Source organism: Anolis carolinensis, unplaced genomic scaffold (assembly GCF_035594765.1).
Source record: "Anolis carolinensis isolate JA03-04 unplaced genomic scaffold, rAnoCar3.1.pri scaffold_10, whole genome shotgun sequence".
Classification (NCBI taxonomy): domain Eukaryota; kingdom Metazoa; phylum Chordata; class Lepidosauria; order Squamata; family Dactyloidae; genus Anolis; species Anolis carolinensis.
Genome location: NW_026943821.1, coordinates 11,086,610 through 11,112,799, shown reverse-complemented (window position 1 = coordinate 11,112,799; position 26,190 = coordinate 11,086,610). Strand labels below are relative to the sequence as shown.

The 26,190-nt window shown below is 43.8% G+C and overlaps 2 protein-coding genes across 3 annotated transcripts; both read left to right on the top strand.

The window, feature by feature from the left end:
* Positions 1–3,951: 3,951 nt before the first annotated feature.
* Positions 3,952–19,643, top strand: blvrb (biliverdin reductase B). Its single transcript, XM_003222879.4, has 5 exons — positions 3,952–4,275; positions 12,186–12,347; positions 12,449–12,538; positions 14,922–15,053; positions 18,116–19,643. The coding sequence occupies exons 1-5, from the start codon at positions 4,191–4,193 to the stop codon at positions 18,277–18,279; spliced, it is 633 nt and encodes a 210-aa protein (XP_003222927.1). The 5' UTR covers positions 3,952–4,190; the 3' UTR covers positions 18,280–19,643.
* A 126-nt stretch (positions 19,644–19,769) lies between these two features.
* On the top strand, positions 19,770–25,836 carry LOC103279312 (uncharacterized). Of its 2 annotated transcripts, XM_008113810.3 has the most exons (3): positions 19,770–22,665; positions 22,759–22,958; positions 24,450–25,836. In XM_008113810.3, exon 3 carries the CDS (start codon positions 24,456–24,458, stop codon positions 25,116–25,118), a length of 663 nt encoding a protein of 220 aa, XP_008112017.1. In that variant the 5' UTR covers positions 19,770–22,665; positions 22,759–22,958; positions 24,450–24,455; the 3' UTR covers positions 25,119–25,836. The 2 variants fall into 2 exon arrangements, with proteins under 2 accessions (XP_008112017.1, XP_062818304.1); XM_062962234.1 differs by having other exon boundaries at positions 19,770–22,958.
* The last annotated feature ends 354 nt before the right edge of the window (positions 25,837–26,190 follow it).

The following is a 26,190-nucleotide window of genomic DNA, read 5'->3' as shown; positions in this document are numbered from 1 at the left end:
TCCACACAGACATCCAAAGAGTTGCAAGACCAAGAACAAACCATGAGAGGAAAGACAAAGATCCACCCAGAGGGAAAGTGTTCTTACCATACATCAAGGGAACTACTGACCGCAGAGGGAAGCTCATGAAGAAACACAACTTACCATCTACAGACCCACCAAGAAAATCCAACAAATTCAGCAAAGAACAAGAGGGATCCTCTCACCTCTGCAGGGCCTACCATATACCATGCAGCTGTGGACAAGTCTACATAGGGATCACCAAACACAGCAGCATTGCCCAGGCACAAATCAAGGAACACGAAAGGTACTGTAGACTAACTCAACCTGCTGTTTCTGAGTGTTGTTCTTTATTTATTACCTTGATTCTGGTGTTCATTAATACTGGTAACCAGATTTTGTTCATTTCCGTGGTTTCCTACTTTCTATTGAAATTGACCACATGCTTGTGGATCAGTTTAGCTGTAGGATCTCTTCCAGCAGGAGACCCATGAAAAGGTTCTGTGAACAGATTTGTGCCCGATTGGAAGATGTCATCTCAAAAAAGACCTAACTGGGTTGGGAACTGTCCAGCAAAGGAATTGGCCGAGGGCCCTTCCAGATAGGCCCTATGTCCCAGAATTTGACTCCAGTGGCACAGTGGGTTAAATCCTTGTGCTGGCAAGACTGATGATGACTTGAAGGTTGGGTTGCTGACCTGAAGGTTTCCGGTGCGAATCCAACCTGGGGAGAGTGCAGATGAGCTCCCTCTGTCAGCTTCAGCTCCATGTGGGGACATGAGAGAAGCCTCCCACAAGGATGATAAAAACATCCGGATGTCCCCTGGGCAATGTCCTTGCAGACAGCCAATTCTCTCACACCAGAAGCGACTTGCAATTTCTCAAGTCTCTCCTGACATCTTCTATATATATAATAAAAGTGAAATCGGAGTGTGTATCAGCGTTTTGATTGGCCTGGCGGAATATGTGCTCGCGATTTGATTGGCCGCCACTATCCCAGGCCACTGAGACCAACAGGAATGACGGATCTGCACCAAACTTGGCACACTTCATCCCCACGATGCACTTTATGACCTGCTGCCATTTGGGGGAGGATGGACCACAGATGATGGGATTTGCAGTACTTTCAAACACTTTAACTCCCACAGACTACTGCAATGCCCACCAATGATAGAAATGGACCAAACTTGGCACACAGAACTCCTGTGGACCCCTTTACGTCCTGATGTATATTGGGGCAGGATGGACCAAGGATGATGGAATTTGCAGTACCTTCCCTCACTTCTTGAGACCACAGCAACTGCCACAAATCACAGAACTGAACCCAACCAGGCATACATATCCCAAATGACACACTTCACATGCTGCAGCAGTTTGACGGAGGGTGGACCAAGGATTATGGGATTTGGAGTACATTCATCCAATTCACCTCCCACAAACCACTGTGATGCCCATGAATGACAAAACTGTATCAAACTTGACACGCAGGTGCAGGGTAGCCCACTTTACATCCTGGTGCAGTTTGGGGAGGAGGGACCGTGGATGATGGGACTTACACTATCTTCACTTACTTCCTGGGACTACTGTGACCCCCACCAATGACTGATCAAGACCAAACTTGGCACATAGAGCCACCATGGCCCACTCTACATCTTGGTGAGGTTTGAAAGAGCTTGGACCTTGGATGATGGGACTTGTAGTATATTCATTCACTTCCCGAGACCACTGTCACCCCATCAATGTCTCATCAAGACCAAACTTCAAACAAACAACACTCATGACTCACTCTACACCTAGGTGCAGTTTGGAGGACGATGGGACTTCCAATACCTTCACTCACTTCCTGAGAGCACCGCGACCCGCACAAATGACTGATCAAGACCAAACATGGTACATGGAGCCCTCATGACCTACTCTACATACTGGCTCTGTTTGGAGGGGGATGGACACTGGACGATGGGACTTGCATATGGGAGTTGGAGCTCACCCGCACCCACTGAACCCAGCTGACATTGGATATAGGCTACACTTGGAACACAGGCAAACAATGCCTTTCTCAAATGACCCGGGCATCGCCGGGTCTCCAAGCTAGTGAAATAATAAATTCCAGGTTTTCTGTTTATCCCAGACTAGCTGTGTCTGGCCATGCATTGCTGTGGCATAGTCCTAAGTGGGGTTTTCTTCGTGACATTCAAGGAGGCTTAGAAAGGATTCTCTTAGGTATGAAGCAGCCAGGCTTTGCAGCTGCAAGGCTACTTCTGGTTTCCCTGAGCAAAAGCTAAAAATTCCAGTATTTACGGGGTAACTCATGACGAAGTTAAAATGGAATCACAGTGCTATATGTGACATGAAAGGGCCATAAACGGCACCTACCAAAAACCAAACACCTGCATGCAGAAGGCTTCCTCTTGCAGTATTCCTACCAACAGTAGCACATATAAGGTCCTAAACCAGTGTATTACAAGAAAGGTTTCCCTAGGTATGAAGCAGCCAAGCTTTGAAGCTGCAAGGCTACTCAATGGTATGCAAGGTGGCCTAGAAAGGATTCCTCTAGGTATGAAGCAGCCAGGCTTTGAAGCTGCAAAGCTATTTAATGGTATTCAAATTGGCCAACAAAGCAGTCCCCTAGGTATGGAGCAGTCAGGCTTTGAAGCTGCAAGGCTATTCAATAGTATTCAAGTTGGCCAACAATGGAGTCCTCTAGATATGAAGCGGCCAGGCTTTGAAGCTGCAAGAGTATTCATTGGTATTCAAGTTGGGTAACAATGGGATTTTTCTGGCCTTATCTCTGTTTTCTTTCTTTGTTTGTTTCTTTGTTTGTTTCTTTGTTTGTTTCTTTGTTTGTTTCTTTGATGGTCACTCCTTGGAAAATGATTAGTATTGTGGCCAAATTTGGCGCAATTTGGCCCAGTGGTTTTGTTGTTAACTCAGTTTTAATTATCAGTCAGTCAGTCAGTCAGTAGCCTTTATTTCGGTCAACAAACCATTGGCTAGGATCAAGTTACATACTCTGGTTTTAATTATGCACATTACATTTATATATATACAGTAGAGTCTCACTTATCCAACACTCGCTTACCCAACGTTCTGGATTATCCAACACATTTTTGGAGTCAATGTTTTCAATACGTTGTGATATTTTGGTGCTAAATTCGTAAATACAGTAATTGTCAGAGCGCGCGGTTTGGATAAACACACATGCAGCGGAAGATCAACGAAGAATCACTGGCACCAATAAATAGGCTGAAGCCTGTTTGGCTTTCTACAAAAGATTTACTGACAAACGGAAAACTCTCAAGATGACATATACATACAGAGTGCAAATAGGCAGAGAGCAGAGGGCAGAGGGAAGAACAGATAACACAGCAAGCTATTTATAACCACCTCTGCTGTCTGATGCAATACACAGTTAACTCTTTACACACTCGCATAATGGACAGCAGACAGCATGATGCAATCTCCAGCTCACATTGCAACACTATAACTCAATTACATTTAAACAACTCTATATACAATCATTCCCACTTCAACAGTAATTACTACATAGCATTACTGTGTATTGAACTACTTTTTCTGTCAAATGTTTTGGTGCTTAATTTGTAAAATCATAACCTAATTTAATGTTTTATAGGCATTTCCTTAATCTTTCCTTATTATCCAACATATTTGCTTATCCAACGTTCTGCCGGCCCGTTTACGTTGGATAAGCGAGACTCTACTGTATAAATTATCTGGCAGTGTGGACTCATATAATCCAGTTTAACGCAGGAAATCTAGGATCAGATCCTGGGATATAGGGCCCTGAGGCTTTCCAAAGAAGTCACGTTGGGCAGGATTGTGTAGTGAATATGGCCACACACACAATTCCTAGGTTGACTGAGACTGCCTTTCCCGTGTTGATCGCAAGAGGGCGCTGTCCGGTTGGCTTTGAGCGACCACTGGGCTGGCTGACCGTTTCTCGGTTTGGGAGCCTCCAAGGAAGAAGACCCGTCGGGGGTTAGTTTAAGGGAGGGCGCTCCCGATTGTGGCCGCCTCCGTGGAACCCGATCGGGGCGGGGAAGCCAAGCCAAGCCTCTTCTTGCTGCTCCTCCTCCTGGGAAAGGCGAGCGCCGCCCCCTCTCCTCGCCCGTCCTGCCTCCCGGAAGGCTTGGCTCCGGGGCTGGGAAGGAGCCGAGCAGCCACCGCCTGGACATGGCTGCAGCCTGCAAGAAGATCGCCATCTTCGGCGCCACCGGCATGACCGGCTTGGCTACCTTGGCGCAAGCCATCGAGGCCGGTGAGCAGGCAAGGGTTCCCCGGGTGGGCGAGAGGCTGGCCGCGGACCCGGCTTGGGGGAGAGGGGCTACATCCATAGGGAAGCCTTCCTCCCTTCGCTTTGCCTAAACCTGGTCTCTCAATGGCCACTTGCCCAATTATTTTGGGCTACAGCAAAGGGTCATCGGGTTGCTGTGAGTTTTCCGGGCTGTCTGGCCATGTTCCAGAAGCATTCCCTCCTGCCGTTTCGCCCACATCTATGGCAGGCATCTGCAAATGTTGTGAGGTTTGTTGGAAACTAGGCAAGTGGAGTTTATATATCTGTGGAATAATGTTCAGGGTGGGAGAAAGAACTCTTGTCTGTTGGAGGCAAGTGTGGATGTTGCAATTGGCCACCTTGACTAGTATTGAATGGCCTTGCAGCTTCAAAGCCTGGTTGCTTCGTGCCTGGGGAAATCCTTTGTTGGGAACCCTTTGTTGGCAGTATTAAACACAGTAAATAATAAACAACACTAAGAAGACAGGGGAATTCCAGACATGAAACAATTAGGGCCAGCAAACACTTCCCAACAAAGGATTCCCCCAGGCAGGAACAGCCAGGCTTTGAAGCTGCAAGGCCATTCAATGCTAATCAAGGTGATCAATTGCTACATTAAAACTTGTCTCAAGCAGATAAGAGTTCTTTCTCCCACCCTGGACATTATTCCATGGATATATAAACCCCACTTGATTAGCTTCTAACAGACCACACAATCTCTGAGGATTCCTGCCATAGATGTGGGCAAAACGTCAGGAGAGAATGCTTCTGGAGCATGGCCACACAGTCCAAAAACTCACAGCAACCCAGTGATTCCAGCCATGAAAACCTTTGACAATACATCTTGTTCTGTTTAGTCAGGAGAGTGAGGTCTGAATTTAAATGCAATTGATGGATAGAAATAATAATAACGGATAGGATGCCTGACGTTAAAATAGCCTCTAACCATTCCTCAACCTCAGAGCCACATGTGCAGTTGGGTTGCAGTTCTCATTATCCCCAGTTCCACATGGCAGATCATCAAAAGTGATGGGATTTGTCATTCAATAACATCTGGGGATCCAAACTAAACTAAACAACTGTTATGTAAAAAAAAGAAGATAAATTGTCCCTCAGTATCCACGGATTCTCTGTCCATGGATTCAACGGCCCTTTGAAGGCAACCCTAAAACAGATGTGGCCCTTGGTGAAAATGAGTCCGACACCTTTAGGCCCTTTCCATATTACCATATAATCCAGATTATCAAACCAGATAATGCAGATTATGTGGACTATATGAGTCTACACTGTGATATAACCCAGTTCAAAGCAGATACTCTGGATTTTATATGGCAGTCTAGAAGGGGCCTTATAACACAGCCATATAACCCAGAATATCAAGGCAGAAAATCCCACAATATCTGCTTTGAATGGGTTTTCTGAATCCACACTGCCACACTGCAGTTCAAAGCAGAAAATGTAGGATTTTATTCAGGTGTGGACGGGGCTCAAGTCCACACTGAACGTATAATGCAGTTCAAACTGAATTATATGGCAGTGTTGATCCAGCCTTAGAAAGGGTCATTATTATCCTTTCCTTGCACTGTACCATCACTGTACCACAGACAGCCCTGCAAGGTAGGTCCAAGCACTGCGTCATTGGAAGAACTGAAGCTGACAAGGACTGCCAAATTGTCACTTTGGCCCCACTTTAGAGGCTCAAGGCTATAAACATCTAGGACTTGTAGTTTGTGTGCTGTGTTTTTTCTGTCGTAGAGCACTGGTTCCATAACTGACTACAGAGCTAAAGGCTTTGTTGGTGCCAAACTGCCATGAGTCTGCAGTGTGGCCACAACCCAGCGTTTGGAGGGGACATTTGTCAAACCCGCCCCCTCTGAAGAGGTGGGAACCGGCTGTCTACTTGAGCAACAGAGATAAGGAAGCGAAGGGAGCTTCTATCAGGAGTTTGGAGCAACAGGTGGGCTCTGGTGATAGGGAACTGGCAAGCCAAGCCCCAAAATGACTGTGTAGGTGAGGACAATCCTGGGCAGATCCATACCAAGAGCACACTAAGGAAGCAGGATTCCTTCTGGTTGCAGCTTGATCAGATCTGCAACCAGGTCTAAGACCTTGGCGCATAGCATGAAATAAAAACCCAACAATAATCCACTTTCTGAGCATGTTTGGCCTGCTTATTCCAAAAATGATGCCATTTTCCCTCTATCCACGCAAGTTTTGGGGATACACAACACATGCCATCTACCAGTTGCCATCTGCTTGCCTGTAAGAAACCATGGTAACCATATTTAAAAAAACAGTTTGATGCAGCCTGTGCAATGCAATTTTCTGAATTGGCGTCCCAAATAAATCCCAGAATCAGGCCTAAAAGCTAAGACAGTGAGAATGATTATGGTTGGGTATTATTTCTGAGGTTTCTAGGAGGAGAAATGCATGATTTTGTGGGGACATAAAAGGTTAGTTTGGAGACTCTAGAGCAGGCATGGGTAAACTTGAGCTCTCCTGGTGTTTTGGACTTCAACTCCCACCATTCCTAACAGCCTCAGGCCCTTTCCTTTTACCCCTCGGCTGCTTAAGCGGCTGAGGGGTAAAAGGAAGGGGCCTGAGGCTGTTAGGAATGGTGGGAGTAAAACACCAGGAGAGCTCAAGTTTGCCCAGACCTGCTCTAGAAGCATGAAGCGGCATTTAAAAAATCCCAAATACATACAATTCATGACCACATCTTTGCACTCCATCGAACTAAAAGGGAAAACCTTTAGCATAGCAACATTATTCAGCAAGAGCCTCCTGGGTGTGGCGTGTTTTTTGCTGTGGTTGTGCCATTGTTTGCATCCATGGCAGCCGGTGAATGCCAACTTGTTTCCTTGGGGCACCAACGTTTGGCGAGCTGTATCTTTGGTCTGAGAAAATACCCCTCCTTGCTCTCCCAGTCTTTTGGCCTTGCTTTTCTTCCTTTCTCAGTTTGCTGTGACTGAACTACTCTTGCCATATTCTGTGGCCAATCTTTTTGGGGAAGCTCCTCTCTCAGGAGAAGAAGGCCTGACGCCTTTATTTAAATGCCTTTTCTGGTGGCAGCAGCAGCAGATCATAGGACTTGGGTCTGGGCTTCTTTCCAAACTTGTGGAAGACAATTAAGATTTGTCCTTTGGAACAATTAGTCATGGAAGCCGCCCGGGGGAGATTTAAGGCTAACCAACCAGGGATTCCAAACAGCATCGAAAGGGGCTACTTGGAAACAGTGGTCATGGTGCTGTAAAATATCAGCACAATATAGTAAAAGGTAAAGGTTTCCCCTGACGTTAAGTCCAGTCATGTCTGACTCTGGGGGTTGGTGCTCATCTCCATTTCTAAGCCGAAGAGCTGGCGTTATCCGTAGACACCTCCAAGGTCATGTGGCTGGCATGACTGCATGTTACCTTCCCGCCGGAGCGGTACCTATTGATCTACTCACATTGGCATGTTTTCGAACTGCTAGGTTGGCAGAAGCTGGAGCTAACAGCGGCCGCTCACGCCGCTCCCGGGGTTCGAACCTGGGACCTTTCAGTCTGCAAGTTCAGCAGCTCAGTGCTTTAACACACTTCGCCATTGGGGCTCCTTATTCAGCACACATAAAGAGAGGGAAAATGCCAGGGAAGACTGACACAGATCTATATGTGTTGTTGAAGGGTTTCATGGCCGGAATCACTGGGTTGCTGTGAGTTTTCCGGGCTGTATGACCATGTTCCAGAAGCTTCAAAGCCTGGCTGCTTCCTGCTGGTCGAATTCTTTATTGGAAGGTGTTAGCTGGCCCTGATTGTTTCCTGTCTGGAATTCCCCTGTTTTCTGAGTGTTGTTCTTTATTTACTGTCCTGATTTTAGAGGGGTTTTTTTAATACTGGTAGACAATTTTTTGATTATTTCCATGGTTTCCTCCTTTCTGTTGTAATAGTTGAAATAACCCATCTGCTTCTTGTGAATTTCAATGGCTTCTCTGTGTAGTCTGACATGATCAGAGTGGTCCAGCCTGTCTGTGTTCTCAAATAATGTGCTGTGTCCAGTTTGGTTCATCAATTGCTCTGCTATGACTGACTTCTCTGGTTGAGTTAGTCTGCAGTCCTTTCATGTTATTTCATTCTTGTTTGGGCAATGCTGCGTTTGGCAGTCTCTATGTAGGCTTGTCCACAACTGCATGGTATATGGTAGACTCCTGCAGAGGCGAGAGGATCACTCTTGGCCATACAACCCAGAAACTCACCACAACCCAGTATCTAGAATGGCCATGCCATCCCCATCTAGATTTACTCCCCAAATGATTTCGCTTTCTCTCTTGTGATCTGCTGGGTCATTGCTAATTATGTTCTTATTGAATCAGCCCAATGAGTGCCTAATTTCGTAGTGTTCCTTGCTTAATTCTTTTGACCTGCAGTAGCCCCACAGTCTCTGCAGCTGCACCAGGGCAACTGAAGGTTGAAAGCATGAAGGGAGGAACCCTATAAAAACAAAAGAGATGGTGAAAACGATTTTTCAAAAATTGGCTGTGCCACTGCCTAAAGGATAGCCGCACCTCCACTTTCGCAGGCTTAACTGTCGGGGATTTGATTATTTGCGAGTTTGCCATTATTAATATAAATAATAACTTTATTTCAAGAAAGAAACTAAATAAAACACCCAAACATGCATTTTAGACATATAAACCTTCCAAAATAATAACACTGCTAAACAACCAGTAAAAAAATCCAAATAACTTACCTGCTACTATCTACCTGATGGTTGTTATCCCTTATTAATCTACTCCCTTTAAACAATAATGTGATCACTTTATTGTTGAAGGCTTTCATGGCCGGAATCACTAGCTTGCTGTGAGTTGTTCGGGCTGTATGGCCATGTTACAGCAGCATTATCGCCTGAAGTTTCACCTGCATCTATAGATGGCATCTTCAGAGATTGTGATAGTAGTGAAGCTAGTGGAGTGTACATAAACCTGTGGAATGTCCAGGGTGGGAGAAAGAACCCTTGTCTGTTTAAATCAAGTGTGAATGTTACAATTAGAAAACTTGAATTAGCATTTGAGTAGCCATGAAGTTTGCAAAGTCAATCAGTGAGGGTATCTGCATAGAAGTAGCCTGGCCAGTAAATAATGAACACCACTCAGAAACAGGAAAACTCCAGACAACAAGCAATCAAGGGCCAGTTAATACCTCCTAAACAGATGATGCTACCAGGCAACAAAGGTCAGGCTACCTCTATGCCAGTGGTTCTCAACCTGTGGGTCCCCAGATGTTTTGGCCTTCAACTCCCAGAAATCCTAACAGCTGGTATACTAGCTGGGGTTTCTGGGAATTGTAGGTCAAAACACCTGGGGACCCACAGGTTGAGAACCACCACTCTATGCAGATCCCCTCACTGGTTGACTTTGCAAACTTCGTGGCTACTCAGATGCTAATTCAGGATTGCTGATTGCAACATTCACATTTGCTTTAAACAGACAAGGGTTCTTTCTCCCACCTTGGACATTCCACAGGTATATATACACTCCACTTGCCTCACCTCCAATAGAACCTCTGAAGATGCCAGCCACAGATGCTGGCGAATCATTAGGAGGGAATTCTACTGGAACATGGTCATACAGCCCAAATAGCCCACAGCAAAACCAACATGATAATTCATTATCATGATAATGATACTTTAGACAACACCCTATTAATTAATGAATGCCTCTATTGGGTTTGCCATCAATAATTCAATGGGAATTTGGGGGGGGGGGGATTTTGCAGCCAACTGCGAGAAATCGCAAATAATGGGCATCCACTAGAAAATGGAACAAAAACTAACAAAAGGTTTAGCAAGTCATTAATGCATAAAATATATGTATTGTACCTTTTGTGTGGTAAATGGGGCTGCGTTGGCACAGCAGGTTAAACTGCTGGGCTGCTGAACTTGCTGACCAAAATATTGGCGGTTCAAATATGCGGACAGGGTGAGCTCCTGTTGTTAGCCCCAGCTTCTGCCAACCTAGCAGTTCAAAAACATGCAACTGTGAGTAGATCAATAGGTGCCGCTTCGGCACGAAGGTAACAGCGGTCCATGCAGTGATGCTGGCCACATGCCCTAGGAGGTGTCAAGGGGAAACCTTTACCTTAAATGAGATACTAAGCATTAAGTTTTGAGATATTCACAGTTTTTTCACTTTCACCAGGGTTCCTGCTAGCCGAAACAGATAGAAAAGCTTAACAGAGGTTTGAAAAAGTTGACAAGAGGCAACAAAATGATTGCATGGGAGTTCTGCAACTCATTCCCTTATTTTTAAAACTCGGGGGGGGGGGGGGGGCAATGGATGAGAAAGTGATAGTGAGAATAAAATTAGGAACATTGGGCCGGCAGGGGAAAGATCTCTTCTACTTTCGGGTTAATTTTGAGCTTGAGATCTCTCGCTGAAGAACAAATGAAAGGCTTTCCCCACCCAGTCAGACCTTTGGACTTGGCTGAGCTCCAGCATTTCTCTTGGTCAAAGGGACTCCCTGGACAATGTCCATTCCATTATTCGTTTTTTATGTCCCTCTTGCCTGTTTCCCTTCCTTGTCCTGCAATCTCCAGAACTTGATGGCAAGGCAAGACTTCTAGGAAGCAGCCAATAATAATTTGTAAGGTGGTGGGTCTCAACATTGGTAGGTAGGCAGGTCATTATGGGTTTTGGATACTTGCATGTATGTTTTTTTTCAAAATCACAAAAACACATGGTACTGTGAAGAAAAATGATTGCTCCACTCAGCCATACAAACCCGCTTGGTAACCCTGGACAAGTGACACTCTCTCAGCCTCTGAAGAAACCAAAGAAAACCCCCTTCTGAACAAATCATGTTGAGAAAACCCCAGGATAGGCTTGCCACAGAGTTCCCTTCCACACAGCTGAATAAAATCCCAGATTTTCAGCTTTGAACTGGAATATATAGCCGTGTGGACTCAGATAACCCAGTTCAAAGCAGATATTGTGGGGTTTCTCCCTTGATATTCTAAGTCATATGGCTGTGTGGAAAAGCCCAGAATCATCACCATAGTAAATCCAAATATTTTTTGCCATAAGGTCACCTTAAGTCAGAAATCTTTGATCAGCTTCAAGAAAGTTTGGGATCTGTTTATCAGCTCATCACAACCATGATGGAGACATTTGTAAACTGTATGTTAGGTAGGTAAAGGTTTTCCCCTGGCATTAAGTCCAGTCATGTCTGACTCTGGGGGTTGGTGCTCATCTCCATTTCTAAGCTGAAGAGCTGGCGTTTTCCATAGACACCTCCAAGGTCATGTGGCCGGCATGACTGCATGGAGTGCCGTTACCTTCCTGCTGGAGTGGTACCTATTGATCTACTCACATTTGCATGTTTTCAAACTGCTAGGTTGGCAGAAGCTGGGGCTAACAGCAGGTGCTCAGTCTACTCCCCAGATTCGAACCTGCGACCTTTTGGTCTGCAAGTTCAGCTTCAGTACCACTATATCTATATAGATAGATATAAATGTGCAACCTTGATTCTAATACGCACCCCCTTTTTAGAAATATTTATATGAGGGGAAAGCATGTCTCAGAATCAAAGAAACAAGTAATTATAATTGTATAGCAATAAATAGCATGCAGTTTTGTCGTTTTTAGCCTCTTAGAGCCTAAGAATTTGCTTGCTCATTTCGTCATTGCTGTTCTGTTTACGGTTTTTCCTTTTTGAATAAAAATTACTTATTTTAAAAAAAGACAGAAATGACTTAAAACACACACAAGAATAAAGACCCTGCCTCCTGGACATAACCTACCTCACAACTCTGTTTATAATAATTATATAATAATAATAATAATCGTAATAATAATAATAATAATAATATACTCAAAACGGCTTAGCATAAAAGCATTAGCATACCCCTCTCTTTTGTTTCAGGTTACCAAGTGACAGTGCTGGTGCGGGACCCCATTAGACTGCCCCCAGAGCTCCAGCCGGCACAGGTGGTAGTCGGTGATGTCCTGAACCTGTCAGATGTAAACCGGACTGTCAAAGGCCAGGATGGTGTGATTGTGATCCTCGGCACCCGGAATGACCTCAGTATGTGATGCTGCACCCTTCCCTCTCCTCTTTGTTAGGCAGTCCTCAGTTCCCAACCAACTCTTCTCATGATTTTCCTTCTTCCATCTCCCACCCAACAGGTCCCACCACTATGATGTCTGAAGGCACCCGGAACATCGTGACCGCCATGAAATCCCATGGCATCCGCAAAGTGGTGGTGTGTCTGTCAGGTAGGGATGGGCACGTATGGGATGGATAGTGGGGGATGGCTCTGTGGCAAACATAGATGGATAGGTCTCATGGTTTGACACCAACTGTGTCATTCCCTTGGCATGTCAGACCTGGCCATGACTGCACATGCCCTGGGTGCATCTACACTAGTGTTAGGAATTGTGGGAGTTGAAGTCCAAAGCACCTGGAGGGCTGAAATTTGCCCATGCCCGATCTAGAGTGTGGAATTAATGCAGTTTGATAGCACTTGCCATGGCTTCATGTTATGGAATAATGGGTGTTGTCATTTGGCAATGTCAAAGAATGCTGAGGCCTCACCAAACTACAAATTCCAGGATTTTTAATAATAAACCATAGTAAAACCCATGGGTTATAATCACCCAAATTAGCATCCTTCTATGAGCAAGTAACTCAAATCCATTCTTCCCCCATTTTTTTTTCTCCATTGGGAATGTCAAGCTGAAGAAACACAGCTAGTGGCATTAGTATATTATTATTATTGTTATTATTGATACTACGCTTTATTTCTCCCAAAGGAGACTCAACATAACATAAATAAATCAGTAGCAAAGATATACAAACATATAAACATTAAAACCAGATTAAATATAAACTGTATAAAAAATTCCCAGTTAAAAACCATTAATAATAATAACAATTTTATTTCTTACCCACTCGAGACAGGTTACAGAAAAATTAAAATACATAAACGTAAAAATACCACAAATACACATATTAAAAATGTATTTCTATAAAAGATACCTATTAAAACATGTAATAAAACTGTATTAGTTCCCAAGTCATACCTCTGGTTCCTCGCTCTTCTTTTATCATTACACCTTGTTTTGCATTGCTATCATAGGATTTCTTTTGCATGATTGAATCAGATTTTGTTTCTGATTTGGGCCATTGTTTTCCTTTTTGCCTGAAAAAGTGTGAAGCCTTGCCCAAGGTCACTTAATGGGTTTCCATTGTTCAGTCCTTTGCAACTTCTATTGAGAGGCAGATTGCCTCTGGACATGGAGGCTTCATTCATCTGCCACAGCTGGGAGTTACTGATATCATTCAGTTCCCCTTGTTGCTTGATCCTTAGCAACTGCTATTGAGAGGTAGATTGCCCCTGGACATGGAGGTTTCATTTAGCTGGGAGTTGTTGATATCATCACTCCATGAATGTGTCGCATTATATTTCAAAGTCCTTGGTTTGATTGCCTGACTACATCCGTCAGCTTCTGGTGCATTATATAATAGATGCCTATTTGAATGCATCTATATTAATACACATCCCTGGTCATGGAAAACTAAAATGTCTTGCTTTCTGTTTTTTTTTAGATAGGGAAACATTTCATTACTGCAGTTCAAGAAAAAATCTTTTTACTTAACCATGCTATATAAACTGCATTTAGACCACATTCTGGGGCTGTTGATACTATTTGAGATTCAAGTCCACTTTGACATATGCAGCTTTGTAATGAGGGCCTTCCAAGAGTTCATGTAAATATTTGTGTAAATGTTGTAAAACCTTGCCAGAAAGATATCTGTCTGAACCCAGGTTTTGTTTATTGGACGATCCATAGGATTTGACTATGTAGAAGGCAATTTAGTGTGAACTCAGCCTCTTGCAGCATCTCATGGTATGTGCCATATAATTTCTGTAGGTCATGCACCTAGTTTTCATAAGAGTTGGAAGAGACCCCAAGGGCCATTTAGTCCAAAGCATGCAGGAGCATACAAGCAAAGCCCTCCCAACAGATGGCCATCCATCCTCTCATTTGACACCTCATTAGGCTCAGAGGAATGAGCCCGCGGTGGCGCAGTGTGTTAAAGCACTGAACTGTTGAACTTGCAGACGGAAAGTTCGCAGGTTCGAATCCGGGGAGTGGAGTGAGTGCCTGCTGTTAGCTCCAGCTTCTGCCAACCTAGCAGTTCGAAAACATGCAAATGTGAGTAGATCAATAGGTGGGAAGGTAACGGCGCTCCATGCAGTCATGCTGGCCACATGACCTTGGAGGTGTCTACGGACAATGCCGGCTCTTCAGCTTAGAAATGGAGATGAACACCAACCCCCAGTGTCGGACATGACTGGACTTACCGTCCGGGGAAACTTTACCTAGGCTCAGAGACAACGTATCCCAATGCCAAACAGCTCTTACGATCAGGAGTTCTTCCTAATGTGTATGTGAATCTATTTTTCCTGCAATTTGAAGCCATTGTTCTATGTCCTGGTTTCTAGAGCAAAAGAAGGCCTGTCCTCTCTGTAATGTGATATCTTTTCAGTTAAATATGACTCTCATGTCCCACTCAACTTTCCCTTTTAAATGTCAGCAATACTTGTAAACTGGATCCACGTCCCATTCTGTGTCTGTCTTTGCCCCCATGTAGCCTTCCTCATGTGGGATTTGGACAAGGTCCCTGCCAAGCTGCGGCCAGTGACGGAAGACCACATCCGGATGCAGCAGATCCTGAAAGAGTCGGGGCTGGACTGCGTCTACGTCATGCCGCCCCACATTGCAGGTATGAGTTCATGACCGGTGCCCATCCTGGCATTGGGGATTTGTTACAACTGGGCTACCAATGTGAGCAATGACTTGTGTTAGGGCATGGTGGTAGCTCTGTTTATTTAGACTCTATATATTTATGTAAGGGAAGCCTCTATGCAAATAGATTCTTGTTGCTGCATGTTTTGGCTTGCTTTTCCATTCATGTTTGGCATAGGGCTTCACGTGGTATTTGAACAATGCAAGCCACCCACCCACGCTGTTCAGAGCTAAATTAAGAGCGGATTCTGATCACAGTGGAACTCTGCTAAATATGCAGTGTACTTTCTTCATTAAAATGGCAGGGAAGAAACATTTCCAGAGCTGGGAAGTCAAAGTTATGTGTGATTTAGGTGGGGCATAACCCTCCGTGACCACAGTTTTGTGTCCTCTTCTTGCCATGGTAACTTTCAAATTGCAAGAACTGAACTTTTGACAAAATGTTTAAATTTCTGGTAGTAATATTATCTGAGGGCAGAGAGAACAGCTAAGGAGGAGGAGAAAATACAATACAATATTATATTGATAGCAGGAGCCCCCTCGATAGATTGTCACCTTGACGTGGTGAGGGGGCTTGCATGTTCCAATGAACCTGAGGGCACAACCACTGGAGTCACGCACTCCAGACCAAGAACAATCCGAAGACCCAAATACCTCAATAGCGGAGCAGGCGAAGGATAACATGGTACATGTTACAACAGCTGTGAAGGCGGAAGGAGGCTGCAACAGACTGAGAAGCCACTCTCCTTGTGTTAATCGCACCACTGCTGGGACCTCAATCTGTGAAGACTGTGTGTTGACCGGCCATGCACCGACCCCCACACATTAAAAAAAACTACGCACAGAAATGGAGGACCATCATCCTCGAACTACAAGGGATCACCTAAGAAGAAGTGGGTTAAGCGACCAAAAGGTCAGCGGTTCGAATCCGGGCGGTGAGTTCCCACTGTTGGCCCCAGCTTCTGCCAACCTAGCAATTCAAAAACATGCAAATATGAGTAGATCAATAGATACCGCTCCGGCGGGAAGGTAACAGCGCTCTATGCAGTCATGCTAGCCACATGACCTAGAACACTGGCTCTTTGGCTTAGAAATGGAGATGAGCACCAACCTCCAAAGTTGGACATGACTAGGCTTAATGTCAGGAAAATCATTACCTTTGCCTCTTCAGCAACCACAAAAAAATGAAGTTTTTGGAGTAGAACTACTACTTTCAAAGTAAGTGTTGCACAATTAAACAGGACATAACACTTTCAAACCAGGAACTGATTTAGTTTTTTTCCCCAAATTGTGTTACATAGTGTAATATTTTGATAGTTGCCTTTGCTGGAGGAGAGGAAAAATCAGTTGTGTTTTGAATGTGTGTGTGACATCATACCAACCTGTCTCCTGTTCCATCAGTTGGGAGCCCCTCCCACCAAGGAATAACTGCCACTCTAGGACCAGAGTGAGGAACGAGGGGGGAGGGGGGGAAGGAAGACATCATATCAACCTGAGAGCCAGGAAAATAGTTCCATCTTGTCTCCTGTGCCATAGCAACATGCTATGCTAATTTTATACACACACACATATAATATACAATAATTTATAAATATATAATATATTGTATATACTTATAATATTGATAATAATATTATAATGTAATACAATATTAATACTAATAATAATATTACAATATAATATTAATTATATATTATATATTAAATGTAATATTACTAATATTACCATATAATGATATAGTGCAATATAGTAATTTAGTGCCGCAGGGCTCCGTCCTGGGCCCGGTTCTGTTCAACATCTTTATTAACGACTTAGACGAAGGGTTAGAAGGCACGATCATCAAGTTTGCAGACGACACCAACTGGGAGGGATAGCTAACACTCCAGAAGACAGGAGCAGAATTCAAAATGATCTTGACAGACTAGAGAGATGGGCCGAAACTAAGAAAATGAAGTTCAACAGGGACAAATGCAAGATACTTCACTTCGGCAGAAAAAATGGAATGCAAAGATATAGAATGGGGGACGCCTGGCTTGACAGCAGTATGTGTGAAAAAGACCTTGGAGTCCTCGTGGACAACAAGTTAAACATGAGCCAACAAAGTGATGCGGCAGCTAAAAAAGCCAATGGAATTTTGGCCTGCATCAATAGGGGAATAGCATCTAGATCCAGGGAAGTCATGCTCCCCCTCTATTCTGCCTTGGTCAGACCACACCTGGAATACTGTGTCCAATTCTGGGCACCGCAGTTGAAGGGAGATGTTGACAAGCTGGAAAGCGTCCAGAGGAGGGCGACTAAAATGATTAAGGGTCTGGAGAACAAGCCCTATGAGGAGCGGCTTAAAGAGCTGGGCATGTTTAGCCTGCAGAAGAGAAGGCTGAGAGGAGACATGATAGCCATGTACAAATATGTGAGGGGAAGTCATAGGGAGGAGGGAGCAAGCTTCTTTTCCGCTGCCCTGCAGACTAGGACACGGAACAATGGCTTCAAACTTCAGGATAGGAGATTCCACCTGAACATCAGGAAGAACTTCCTCACTTTGAGAGCTGTTCAGCAGTGGAACTCTCTGCCCCAGGCTGTGGTGGAGGCTCCTTCTTTGGAAGCTTTTAAGCAGAGGCTGGATGGCCATCTGTCGGGGGTGCTTTGAATGCGATTTCCTTCTTCTTAGCGGGGGGTTGGACTAGATGGCCCATGAGGTCTCTTCCAACTCTACTATTCTATGATTCTATATTGTGCTATGCTAATAATATATTGTATGTACATTTGATTTGTAAGCCACTCTGAGTCCCCTTCGGGGTAAAAAGAGTGGGATATAAATGTAATAAATAAATAAATATGTGTGTATTCCTACCAATGGGGATGCATTGTGAGGTGAGATATTGTGAGAGGGTTGAATTTGTTTTTTTGTTGTGTGTGTATATTCGCTTTTAAATGAAAAAAAAATATTAAAAAGAATGTGGTCCAAAGGGTTTGACTGGGTGAGGTATTGGTGAAGAAACCCCTCCTGAGCATCTAATCTGAGCTCTCCTTCCATTCCAGGTGACCAGCCGCTCACCGGGGACTATACAGTGACAGTAGACACTTCAGGTGGATCCAGAGTCATCTCCAAACACGACCTCGGGCACTTCTTCCTCAAGTGCCTCACCACTTCGGAGTATGATGGGAAGAACGTCTACCTCTCCCGGCATTACCCCAAGGAGTGATGCCTCCTGTCCTGCCCTTTTTCTCCTTCTTCCCTCTTCCAGGATGGAGGCTGAAGGCTCCCCCGGCTCCTGTTGACAAAGGGAAACTCAATCGCTTTGCTGTCCTCTCCCTTGATACTGTCTCTCTGCCTTTTGTGCTCTCCAGTGCCTTTCTCCTGTGTGAACCCTGGAAGGGGAGATGTACCCTACAAGTGTCAGGAAATCACGTGGCCACCAATGCATGCCAACATCTTTCTGAATTAAGGGTAGAAGGGGGAATGGGACCTCATATGTCACACTTCTGCCCCGCGCGTGCTTTGTGCGGTGATGTTGAGCTATAGCTTACTGTCAAGGAAAAATTAGACGTGTTATATGTTCTGAGTTTGAGGCCTGAGTAAACAAGACATTGGGTTGCTGTGAGTTTTTCGGGCTGTATGGCCATGTTCCAGCAGCATTCTCTCCTAACATTTCGCCTGCATCTGTGGCGGGCATCTTCAGAGGTTCTGTTGGTATATACCTGTGGAATGTCCAGAGTGGGAGAAAGAATCCTTATCTGTTGAAGCAGGTATGAATGTTGCAATTAGCAAGCTTAAATTAGCATTTGAGTAACCATGGAGTTTGCAAAGTCAATCAGTGAGGGTATCTGCATAGAGGTAGCCCGGCCTTTGTTGCCTGGAGGCATCCTCTGTTTGGGAGGTGTTCTCTGTTTGGGAGGTGTTCTTTCTGAAGATGCCAGCCACAGATGCAGGTGAAATGTTAGGAGAGAATGCTGCTGGAATGTGGCCCGAAAAACTCATAGCAACGCAGTGATTCCAGCCATGAAAGCCTTCAACAAATAAGGCATTGCTTTGTCATGCACAAATGTAGTTTTTAGACTTACGCAGTCCTAAAAAGGCAGAACAGTAACCACAAAATGCCCGAGGGTACATCTACACTGTAGAAATAATGCAGTTTGATGTCACTTATGTTATGGAATACTGGGATTTATTGTTTGATGAGGCACCAATTTTCTCTGAAAAGGACTATGTCAACTATAACTCCCAGGATGCTATAGAAGTTAAAGTGGTGTCAAACTGCACTAACACTACAGGTCCAGATGCACCTCAAGACTCGCCAATCAAAAAAGCGACATTGTGAGACATTCCTTAGCTGGAAAGCAAATAACAATTGCATTTTTAAAGTTTACCCACCAGGGCAAAGTGCTCAAGTTTGTTTTGGACTGGAAACTGCAAGATATATTTTCATTCATGTTAACCGGCTACCTTTTTTTCTGTTTAGCGGCCAAGAGATCTTGTTCCATCTTCACTGCTGAGAAAGTCTGTGTAACTTGAAAGCATACATCCTGATAAGTCGTTGATTGAATAAAAAAAGTATATTTTGACCTATTTCATTTGTCAGAGTCTGATATTGCCACTGAGATCTAATTGGGTAGAAAACATAATTCCTATTATCTTTGAAAGCAACATAGCACTATTAATCTGCACATCAACATTATTGGGTAAACAATGCAGAAAGCCCAAATATTGCTAATTAGTATTATCTATCGTGTCAGAAGCAAATTGAGAATACAGTTGTAATGTATTTTTAAAATTCACAAAGTTAAAAACTTGGCCACTTGGAGTGTCTGGTGTCACAGTGAGAAGGTCCTCCATTGTGCATGTAGCAGGGCTCAGATAGCATTGTAGTAAGTGGTCTGTGGTTTGCACTTCTCTACACTCACATGTCGTGGACTCCACTTTGAAGCCCAATTTCTTAAGATTGGTTCTGCACCTCATAGTGCTGGAGCTCAGTCTGTTCAGCGCCTTCCAAGTCACCCAGTCTTTTGTGTGCCCAGGAGGGAGTTTCTCATCCAGTCTCCGCCACCAATTGAGGTTCCGGGTTTTAGTCTGCCACTTTTGGACTCTTACTTGCTGGTGTGTTCCTGTGAGTATAGAGGCCACAAATCCCCTATCTTCCTATATATTAGGAAGAACCCAGGTCGAGATGCCCCAGAATTAAAGCCCAAACAGTTCTTCTACCAAGAGGCTTTTTTTTTGTTACCTTGGATTTTGCAAGCAAGGTATAGTAGCCTCAAAAGTACCGGAGAAGTTAAAGAGTTGAGGTGAATGACCACGTTCCAGAAGCATTCTCTCCTGACATTTTGCCCACATCTATGGCAGGCATCCTCAAAGGTTGTGAGGTTTGTTGAAAATTAGACAAGTGAGGTTTATATATATGTACCTGTGGAATGATGTCCAGGGTGGGAGAAAGAACTCTTTGTCTGTTGGAGGCCAGTGTGAATGTTGCCATTAACCACCTTGATTAGCATTTAATAACCTTGCAGCTTCAAGGCATGACTGCTTCCTGCCTGGGAAAAATCCTTCATCAAGGAACATGAAAGCTGCTGCAGACTAACTCAACCATAGAAGTCAGTCATAGCAGAGCCCTTGATCAACCAACCTGGACACAGTATATTATTTGAGAATACAGAAATGCTGGACCACTCCCATAACCACCATGTCAAACTACACAGAGAAGCCATTGAAATCCACAAGAAGCAAGTTGGCAATTCCAACAGAAAGGAAGAAACCATGAAAATGAATAATATCTGGTTTCCAGTATTTAAAAAAAACTCTAACATCTGGGCAGTAAATAAAGAACAACAAACAGGGGAATACCAGACAAGAATCAATCGGGCCAGCTAACATTTCTCAACAAAGGATTACCCCAAGCAGGAATCAGACAGGCTTTTAAGCTGGAAGGCTGTTCAATGCTAATTAAGGTGGTTAATGGCAACATTCATACTTGCCTCAAGCAGACAAGAGTTCTTTCTCACACTGTGGACATTCCAAAGATATATAAACCCCACTTGCCTAGTTTCCAACAGACCTCACAACCGCTGAAGATGCATGTCTTAGATGTGGGCGAAATGTCAGAAGAGAATGCTTCCGGAACATGGCCATACAGCCCAAAAAAAATCCCACAACTCAGCAATTCAACATAGGGCCCTTCCACACAGCCCTATATCCCAGAATATCAAGGCAGAAAATCCCACATTATCTGAGTATGGACTCAGAAAACAATATCAAAGCAGACATTGTGGGATTTTCTGTGCAGAAGGGCCCATAATTTGTGGCAGCCACAAAAACTGTTTCTGGAGAATAACAACTACAGTAGAGTCTCACTTATCCAAGCTAAACGGGCCGGCAGAAGCTTGGATAAGCGAATATCTTGGATAATAAGGAGGGATTGAGGAAAAGCCTATTAAACATCAAGTTAGGTTATGATTTTACAAATTAAGCACCAAAACTTCATGTTATACAACAAATTTGACAGAAAAAGCAGTTCAATACGCAGTACTGTTATGTTGTAATTACTGTATTTACGAATTTAGCACCAAAATATCACGATATATTGAAAACATTGACTACAAAAATGGCTTGGATTATCCAGAGGCTTGGATAAGCGAGGCTTGGATAAGTGAGACTCTACTGTACTTTCAAAGTAAGTACTGCATAATAAATAACAGGAAATAACACTTTCAAACAAGGAACAGGGAAAAAGTATGCAAATTTTGTAATGGGAGTTATAGTTTTGCAAAGTCCTGAGCCTTCTCTGCTGGGGCCACAGTAAACTGCAGCTCCCATGATTCCCTAACTTTGATAGAGAATGCCAAACTTCATTAGAGGCACTCAGTCTCTGTCTAGAAAACCTGGAAAATGTTGCTTATCTTAAGGTGCACCTACACTGTAGAATAAAAGCAGTTTCGTCACTGCTTTTGAAAACCTGGGATTTACAGTTTCCTAAAAACCTTTTAAATTGTACACTGATGCTTTTATGTTACGCCGCTTTGAGCCTCCTGCAGGAGAGATAAAGCGGTGTATAAATAAATATAATAATAATAATAATAATAATAATAATAATAATAATAATAATAATAGCAGCTTTCTGTCTGATGGGGCCTCATCAAACTACAACTCCCAGGATTTCATAGCATGGAGTGAAAGCAGTTGAAGTTGTGTCCAGACTGCATTTATTTTACAGTGTATCAGGCATGGGCAAACTTTGGCCCTCCAGGTGTTTTGGACTTCAACTCCCACAATTCCTAACAGCCTACCGGCTGTTAGGAATTGTGGGAGTTGTCGTCCAAAACACCTGGAGGGCCAAAGTTTGCCCATGCCGGGTGTAGATGCAACCCAAGAGCAGAAATCCAGAATGGTGAGAGTCCTAGAGGCTCCCCAACCTGAACTTAGCTTGGGAAGAAAGCAGCCAATCAGAGCCTATTAGAAAACCCACCAATGGCCGCCAAGAACCCCACGCGCCCCCTCCTCATTGCATTGGGAATAAAAGCAGGGCATCCCAGGCTCAGGTTCAAACCGCATCTTGGTTGGAGGAAATTCCCGACAAACCCCACAGCCCTTCCGAAAGGTAAGTCGCCTTCTTCCTCCTGCAAACCTGGAGAGAGGATAATTATTCGGGTGGGTTTGATTTATTTAATTTATACCCCGCTTTTTCTCCCAGTGAGTCGGACACTTATTGGAGTCTCTCCTCCTCTCCTGCTTGTCCTCATCACAACAATCCAGAGCCAGAAACCTCAACAGCCAGTCTCTTTGGATAAGCAGCTCTTCTCCATCTCTATCTTTCAGCTATAACCGGGAAGAGAAACTTTTTGCGGGGGTTGCTGCCATCGTATTTCCAGCTCCACACCCAAGTTTGAAAAGGTAAGGATCCTTCCTTCTTTAGTATAGATGCACATTATTTAAGAGAATAGTGACCAGGGCCATAGCAAAAAAAATTTAAAAAAAAATCGGGGGAGGGGGAGGTGAAATTTCTTTTAGCGAATCATGAATAGTAGTAGTTCCATAATTCATAATAATTTAGAAATTAGGCTCCATTGATAAACTTCAGTGGACACTCAAGACAGATAAACTTCAGTGTATATAATTTGTACTTTTATTTTGATGTATTTTAATGTGTTTATTGCATTACCAGGGCTTGGCCCCACGTAAGCAGCCTGAGTCCCTTCGGGGAGATGGAGACGGGGTACAAAAATAAAATAATAATAATAATAATTATTATTATTATTATTGTCACACTCATGGGGATTTGGTTAACCAGTTAAAATCCATGAGTAAACCAGTTAAAAAAAAGCCTGAAATTTTTCAGGGGGAGCCTTGAACTCCTAACCACCATGCACCTTGGATATAGCCCTGAATTGGTGACATTTAAATCCAACAGTTAGTTCAAACCAGAGTACTGGAGTTTTATTATTTCAGCATGTCCTAGACATTAAGGTAGTGGGAAAAAATAGGGTAGGACAGAATTCCTCAATGCCCTGCTTTTGCCACCTTCAAACTTCACCCCAACAATGTTGTCAAAGGCTTTCATGACCAGAATCACTGGGTTGCTGTGAGCTTTCCGAGCTGTATGGCCATGTTCCAGAAGTATATTCTCCAAGATTTTTATTATTATTATTATTATTATTATTATTATTATTATTATTATTATTATTATTAGAGCATCACCTGCACGATCGTGGCATGGGACACTGTAGCCAACTCCAAGTCTCCGGATGCAGGAGACCTTCCCAGAAATGCCCCTTACAAGAATCTTCCCCTTCAGTTCTTTGGGACTGTGTCCTGGTTTGTAGTTTTGATCATAGGGTTTGTGGCGGGGGAGGGGGGGGGAGACAAAGCCTTCTCAGGCCCTTTCTACTCTGCCATATAATCCTGATTATCAAAACAGATAGTGCATATTATCTGACCTGGATTATATGAGTCTAGACTGCCATATAAACCAGTTCAAAGCAGATATTCTGGATTTTATATGGCAGTGTGGAAGGGGCCTCTGTGACTGTTTCTAGGTTTTGAAACTTACTTCTTGGGGAATCTGGGAATAACTCTCCATGACTCTCTTTCCATGAGATAGTTTTGATCTTCCTGGGCTAGGAGGGATTCTTCCAGCAAGCCATCTCTCTCTGCCTCTTTGTGTAGGGATGGGAAAGGGAGAGATTATGAATTATGGTAGCCTCTCTTTCTATCCAATAGATTCATAAAGTAGCTGACAAATGGAAAATCTTTGAGTCTCTTTTAAGAAAAAAAAGGGATATAAATAATAATAGCAATAATAATAACTTAAGTCCAATTTGATATACATACTCTGGCTTTTGCATTCCCACCCATCCTTATCTGTTCTCTGTCTTCTCCCTCCAGAGAAGCATGTCTCGGAGTGGCAAGCGCAAGATCTCTCATCAGACCGGCAGATTGGCAAGGAGGGTGATGCGACGCCGTGTCCGCTACATGAAGCTGTCTCTCTCCAAGATGTCTGACTTGCAAAAGAGTCGTTGCGAGGACATGCGGGTTCATGTCCTCCTGAAAAACACCTACCTTCACCTTAAGAACAACATCACCACCCAGTTCCCAAGTTGGGGCCAAGGAGAATCAGCCCACGACCCCACACTCCCAAATGGGATGGATCTGGTGTCTCCTGTTGGAGAGCATCACCTGCAAGATGGTGGCATGGGCCCTGAACTCACTGTGGCCAACTCCAAGTCACAGAATGCAGGAGACCTTCCCAGAAATGCTCCTCAAGCTTTGGCTTCCAACCTGGAGGAAGAGGAGGAGGCCACCAGCATCCAGGACCCCTGGCCGGAGTTGCACTGCGACACCTTCTTTGGGAACTTTCAGGTCCAGGATGATCTTTTCAGTGACATCGAGATGTCTGAGTTTGAGAGTGTTACGTCCTCAGTGGCAAATGGAGGAGAGCCCAGCGAAGAGGTAAAGGCAAGCCCCCTGCATGAAGGCAAGCCCCTTTCTGACCAGGAAGTGAGTGGCATAGCTGATCTTGATCACTTTGTGGAGCTCCTCATCAATGCGGAATAAGCTCAATACAATCCCTTTGATCAAATTGACTTCTTTGCTCAGGGTGCAATATATTCCTTGTCATTGAAGCACAGAACCCAAGCATTCTTAGAGGGGTCCAAATTACTTAGCCTTACGTGTTGCACTTTAAGCTCCACCATCTTTTGGTACTCCAAGCCTTGCCTTGATATTTATGACTGCCCCCATCATAAAGCACTCCACAGATAGTATTATTATCATATGAGTTGCTACTTACTAATGATTGTGCCCACACATTCCACAATAATGTTAAAGGGAGGGTAAAGGGCTCCTGGTCAATTTGTGGGTGGGGCAAGATGTTCCTGGCCCATTCCCACACTTGTGCTATTGGGTTTTCCTCCCACCTGTGGCTTTTTCTGTTAAATATTCAAGTGCCTCTTGTAGGTCATACAATTCTTCTTACAGCTAAAGTATTCCTTGCATTGGGCTAAGAAGGTAGCTGAGGCTAATGCTCAGGCTAATGAGTCCACTTGGCAGATTATGGGTCAAAACCTTCAGCGGTCTTCCATTCACTATGATGATTTGCACTTTGTCCCCAAATCCCTCAAAGACCTGCTCTGATTGTCAACATACAAGGAAGATGATTTTGTGCAATATTTCAGCTGATGTATGTGTAACATTCTTTGTTGATGCCTGTTTTAGTGACTGGATTTTCAAACTATTTTTAATAAGGATTTGACAATAAAAAAACTTTTTCCAATATTTGTGTGCTGCATTCCTTCACAGCTGTCTTTTAGGTGTGATCCATCAACACAACTCTTTGCATCTTAAGAGAAGTTTCATTTAGCTGGCAATATGGTATTTGAGTCTCTTGCAAGTGTTTGACTGGCCAGTTTTTTTAATGCATTCTCTACACTGCAATGCCCCAGGTGGCAAAATCAAGCAATCCTTATGGCCTTCCTTGAACAACAGTTTGCAACAGGTGTGGCAACTTCGAACTCATAACATTCATTTCTCAAAGGCTCCTTAAAATATTCAGTGTTGACCATGAAAGCCAAAGCAGTTCTATGTTTTGTCAGAGGTTTTCATGGCCAGAATCACTAGGTACACAGAA

Excerpts from the sequence above, each read along its gene's own strand:
- LOC103279312 (XM_008113810.3), top strand. The coding sequence starts at position 24,456 with ATGTCTCGGAGTGGCAAGCGCAAGATCTCTCATCAGACCGGCAGATTG.
- blvrb (XM_003222879.4), top strand. The coding sequence starts at position 4,191 with ATGGCTGCAGCCTGCAAGAAGATCGCCATCTTCGGCGCCACCGGCATG. Across the intron at positions 4,276-12,185 it reads GGCGCAAGCCATCGAGGCCG|GTTACCAAGTGACAGTGCTG; the intron begins GTGAGCAGGCAA and ends CTTTTGTTTCAG. Across the intron at positions 15,054-18,115 it reads CATGCCGCCCCACATTGCAG|GTGACCAGCCGCTCACCGGG; the intron begins GTATGAGTTCAT and ends CTTCCATTCCAG.